Below are 5,499 nucleotides of genomic sequence, written 5' to 3' on the forward strand. Positions count from 1 at the left end.
CAGAGGAGTCGCCCCCTGGTGGTCACTAGAGAGAATGCAGCTTTAAGCTTTTTACGTTCTCCTTGTATTGTATTTTTCCACGTCTTTCTGGTTCCATCTTCCCCGAGAGTCTCTACTGAGACACAGAGGTCCAGTCTGAGTATCTACTCCCAGTATGAAGTCTACTGGTCCTCAATCACTCGCCTCTCCCAGTCCGTCCTCCTCTTCAATCCGTCGTCCGATCACCTCCAGCCGCACCTTCTTATTCTTCTTCTGTCCTCTGTGCTCCGCCTCCCTCTGCGGCTGCTCTGATTGGGTGTACCAGGGCTGGTGGGCAGAGGCTCCTCCTCCTCTTCGGAAGCCCCCCCTCCCGGCCCGGACCAGCCCCCAGCCCTGCAGGTTGATGGGGTCTGAGGAGGAGTCGCCCTCCTGGACCCCCCTGAGCTGATCCAGCTCTCTGGCGCTGAGGGACGACATCTTGACGGGAGCCGTGTTGCCGAACTTTGAGTAGTCGACGCAGTAACGGCCGTCCTCCTCCGTCATGATGGAGACGAAGCGCCTCCCCCACAGGATCTCCTCGGGGGTGTAGGAGGTCCGGGCCTGCATGGTGATCCCAGTGGTCTCCACCACACCTGAGAGAGGAGACACACACAGGGTTCACTTCCTGTCTACTTCCTGTCTACTGAAACACAAACACTTAGACCACTGCTGATGTTGTTGTTTGATATAATATAATTTTATATAAAACGTGATTATATATAATATAATATTGTATATAATGTAGTTATATATAATATATTATATATACAGTATATAATATAATATAACATAAATATAATATAATATATTATATATATTATATATAACATGATTATATATAATATATCATATATCATATCTAATATATTATATCTAATATATTACATGATATAATATCATGATATATAATCATGTTATTTAAATAATTACAAATAATAATACAATATTACAGAAAACACAATACTAATATTTTCATGTTAATGTCATGTTGCAAAGATTAAGAAAGTTTCTAAATTATTTTCTGTCAAGAAATCAATTAATCTAATATTTACAGTAAAAAAATTAAAGACTGATTAAATTAAAAACAAAATGTTATTTGAAATGCAAAAGTAACAAAAAGAAAAGTAAAATCTCTCAGGTAGAAGAACTATGTCAGTGTTTATGTCTCCTATCAGGGTCCAGGTCTATGTGGTTCCTGACCCTCCAGGATGACGAGGATCTCCAGGTCCTCGGAGGCCAGCGACTGTGCGGAGAGCTCATACAGAGGACTTCCTCTCTCCATGGTGTGGCTGATGATCAGAGGAGACACCAGGAAGATGCCGTTGCTCCTCAGAGGGTTCTCCACCTGGATGTCCAGCTGACACACCGGGATCACCTCGCCCTCCGCCGTCACCGTCCGCCGGATCACCTGCAGGGAAAACCTTCAGTCTGAACACCTTAAACAGAGCACAGGTGTCTTCAACTGCAGCTCTCTTTTTTGGTTGTTGCGTATTTTTGTGGTAGTTTTGTGTCTCTTTGTGGTAGTTTTGTGTCTCTTTGTGGTTGTTTTGTGTCTCTTTGTGGTAGTTTTGAGTCTCTTTGTGGTAGTTTTGAGTCTCTTTGTGGTCGTTTTGCGTCTCTTTGTGGTCGTTTTGCGTCTCTTTGTGGTTGTTTTGTGTCTCTTTGTGGTAGTTTTGAGTCTCTTTGTGGTCGTTTTGCGTCTCTTTGTGGTAGTTTTGTGTCTCTTTGTGGTAGTTTTGTGTCTCTTTGTGGTAGTTTTGTGTCTCTTTGTGGTCGTTTTGCGTCTCTTTGTGGTAGTTTTGAGTCTCTTTGTGGTAGTTTTGAGTCTCTTTGTGGTAGTTTTGTGTCTCTTTGTGGTAGTTTTGTGTCTCTTTGTGGTCGTTTTGTGTCTCTTTGTGGTAGTTTTGAGTCTCTTTGTGGTAGTTTTGTGTCTCTTTGTGGTCGTTTTGCGTCTCTGTGGTAGTTTTGAGTCTCTTTGTGGTAGTTTTGTGTCTCTTTGTGGTAGTTTTGAGTCTCTTTGTGGTAGTTTTGCGTCTCTTTGTGGTAGTTTTGAGTCTCTTTGTGGTAGTTTTGCGTCTCTTTGTGGTCGTTTTGAGTCTCTTTGTGGTAGTTTTGTGTCTCTTTGTGGTCGTTTTGAGTCTCTGTGGTAGTTTTGTGTCTCTTTGTGGTCGTTTTGCGTCTCTTTGTGGTAGTTTTGAGTCTCTTTGTGGTAGTTTTGAGTCTCTTTGTGGTCGTTTTGTGTCTCTTTGTGGTAGTTTTGAGTCTCTGTGGTAGTTTTGTGTCTCTTTGTGGTCGTTTTGTGTCTCTTTGTGGTAGTTTTGTGTCTCTTTGTGGTAGTTTTGAGTCTCTTTGTGGTAGTTTTGAGTCTCTTTGTGGTAGTTTAGTGTCTCTTTGTGGTAGTTTTGAGTCTCTTTGTGGTAGTTTTGTGTCTCTTTGTGGTAGTTTTGTGTCTCTTTGTGGTCGTTTTGAGTCTCTTTGTGGTCGTTTTGTGTCTCTTTGTGGTCGTTTTGCGTCTCTTTGTGGTAGTTTTGTGTCTCTTTGTGGTAGTTTTGAGTCTCTTTGTGGTAGTTTTGCGTCTCTTTGTGGTAGTTTTGAGTCTCTTTGTGGTAGTTTTGCGTCTCTTTGTGGTCGTTTTGAGTCTCTTTGTGGTAGTTTTGTGTCTCTTTGTGGTCGTTTTGCGTCTCTTTGTGGTAGTTTTGAGTCTCTTTGTGGTCGTTTTGTGTCTCTTTGTGGTAGTTTTGAGTCTCTGTGGTAGTTTTGTGTCTCTTTGTGGTCGTTTTGTGTCTCTTTGTGGTAGTTTTGAGTCTCTGTGGTAGTTTTGAGTCTCTTTGTGGTAGTTTTGTGTCTCTTTGTGGTAGTTTTGAGTCTCTTTGTGGTAGTTTTGAGTCTCTTTGTGGTAGTTTTGTGTCTCTTTGTGGTAGTTTTGAGTCTCTGTGGTAGTTTTGAGTCTCTTTGTGGTAGTTTTGTGTCTCTTTGTGGTCGTTTTGAGTCTCTTTCCGTATCATTTTGCAGGTGAAGCTGGGCTCGCAGGTGCTGCTGTTAGGGTCAGGGTTTAGCTCCAGAGAAGATCCACTCTCTTGTGAATGATATTAATGCTCCAGCACACTGGAGGACCAGTGTGGAGCATACTGGTCCTCCAGTGTGCTGGAGGACCAGTATGCTCCATATGTATACTGGAGCATACATATGGAGCATACGACAGGACCATCAAACACTCAGTTTTTCTGCTGTCAAACTGACTTAAATACTGCTGTTGCTGAGATTCTCTGCAGCTGAACGAGGTTTGATTAGTTTTCACACATGAAAAGACGTTAAACTGAACTCTGGGACTAAAACATCGTGTTCATAGCATCACCTGCAGCTGGACGGTGGCCGAGATGATCATACTCTTCCTCAGGTCTCCGACTCTGAACATGAAGGTTGGTCGCCCGTTTCGAGAAGCGATGACGGCGTTCCTGGAGAAGATGAGCGTCTCGGCTCGCCGGTTGGCCTGCGCCGTCTTCATGAACACGCAGCCGAGCATCACGGCGTTGATGATCAGCCCCAGAATGTTCTGGATGATCAACACCGTGATGGCCAGAGGACACTCTTCCGTCACCATCCGGCCTCCGAACCCGATGGTCACCTGCAGCAGACGGGAGGACGAGTCAGCGTTCACACAGGCCACCACAAAACAAAACCCGGATCGGGTCAGAAGCTCTTTTACCTGGACCTCGATGGAGAAGAGGAAGGCCGAGGTGAAGGAGTGGATGGCGGTGACGCAGGGCACGGGGCCCGGCTCGCCGTCGGGGTCGCGGGGCTCCAGGTCTCCGTGAGCGAATGCCAGCAGCCACCAGATCATAGCGAACAGCATCCAGGAGCAGAGGAAGGCCGAGGTGAAGATGAGGAAGGAGTGCTGCCACTTCAGGTCCACCATGGTGGTGAAGACGTCCTGCAGGAAGCGACCCTGAAACACACGAAGAAGAGAGCCAGACGACTCAGAAAACATTTCTACGACTCAGAGATTCAGGAGGATTGTTCATGAATACAGGAAAACAAAGATTTAGAAAACTGATCTGTTATTTTAAAAAGAGCTCTCATTTTGAGTCTCTTTGGGGTCGTTTTGAGTCTCTCTGAGGTCGTTTTGCATCTCTGTGATCGTTTGGAGTCTGTGAGGTCGTTTTGAGTCTCTTTGTGGTCGTTTTGAGTCTCTTTGTATCGTTTTGAGTGTCTTTGAGGCCGTTTTGCTTTTACTGTGACAGTACTACAGTAAATACTACCTGCTCCATGATGTTCTTGTGGGCCACGTTGCAGGATCCGGTCTTGGTGATGAAGCGGGCTTTCTGAGATCTGTAGTGGCGGTTCTGCTGTTTCTGATCCTCGGCAAGACGGGTCAGCAAGAACCCGTCTGGCAGGAGACCCTTCCTGGCCAACATGTTGCTGAACACACATACACACACACAAACACACATTCATACATACACGCACACACACAAACACACATTCATACATACACGCACACACACAAACACATGCACACAAACACACGCACAAAATAATTTTGTGTTTAACTCCAGAAATAAAATAACAAATATTAAACAGAAAATTGTATCTCTTTCAAAAAAGAAACAATAAAATAATAAATGAGTGAGGTTTTTTTTTTGCTCCTGATTTCATGAATAAACTTTTAATATTTAAAGGAATACAGCAAAGGAACAGCTTGAATCTCAGCGTGTACTTTATGTACTTTTACCATCAAAAGTACATCAGGTTTTATACAAATACTACATGTTTACTATCCGCTCATAAAGTCACTTATTACGTTATCAATATGACGACATGGACAGCTAATAAATGTTTAAACATGATGTAACATATATATTACATACATACATATACACATATTAGTATAATAGTAATAATAATAATGATAATAATAATGATAACAACAATAACAATAATAATAATATTAGGGACACATAACCGCTGCCTTCCATTTAATCACATTATTATGATGATGATGATCAACACGGACTGTATTGATTATAAGACGTCACATGACGTCATCATAAACACAGGTGAGTAAAGTTACCTGATCAGGAATCAGCTGTTCTGACTAATAACAGGTTTATAGTTTTATTCACGTCGATAGAAGCGGATCCATCGTTCACGGGTTCATCGGCAGGTTCTTCATGCAGCACCAGGACCGGGGTCAAGTTACACCAGAACACCAGGTACAGGTTCCGGTCAGACCTTCAAAATAAAATACGAACTTCTCCCTGTTACCTGAAGACAGACGTTCAAACAATAAATAAATATGATAAAATGTGTAACATTAACTCTCTCATTGTGGGGAATGAGATATTTTTTGGAGAATGCAGTCACTTCTAGTTATGTTGCAAGGAATTTAAATTAAATCTTAAAGACCTTTATTTTGAAATGTTCTACTCGGTTTCTGGTATTACGTAATCGGGATACATCGATGTAGAGAGAGGGTACTTC

The 5,499-nt window shown here is 42.9% G+C and overlaps 1 protein-coding gene across 1 annotated transcript; it reads right to left on the minus strand.

The window, feature by feature from the left end:
* Window positions 1–6: 6 nt before the first annotated feature.
* Window positions 7–5,209, minus strand: kcnj11l (potassium inwardly rectifying channel subfamily J member 11, like). Its single transcript, XM_031841142.1, has 6 exons — window positions 5,090–5,209; window positions 4,278–4,437; window positions 3,725–3,964; window positions 3,374–3,643; window positions 1,219–1,426; window positions 7–611 (listed from the first exon to the last, which is right to left on the minus strand). The coding sequence occupies exons 2-6, from the start codon at window positions 4,431–4,433 to the stop codon at window positions 172–174; spliced, it is 1,314 nt and encodes a 437-aa protein (XP_031697002.1). The 5' UTR covers window positions 4,434–4,437; window positions 5,090–5,209; the 3' UTR covers window positions 7–171.
* Between the last annotated feature and the right edge of the window lie 290 nt (window positions 5,210–5,499).

This window comes from Anarrhichthys ocellatus, unplaced genomic scaffold (genome assembly GCF_004355925.1).
Source record: "Anarrhichthys ocellatus isolate YVR2014 unplaced genomic scaffold, GSC_Weel_1.0 scaffold3873, whole genome shotgun sequence".
Lineage (NCBI taxonomy): Eukaryota > Metazoa > Chordata > Actinopteri > Perciformes > Anarhichadidae > Anarrhichthys > Anarrhichthys ocellatus.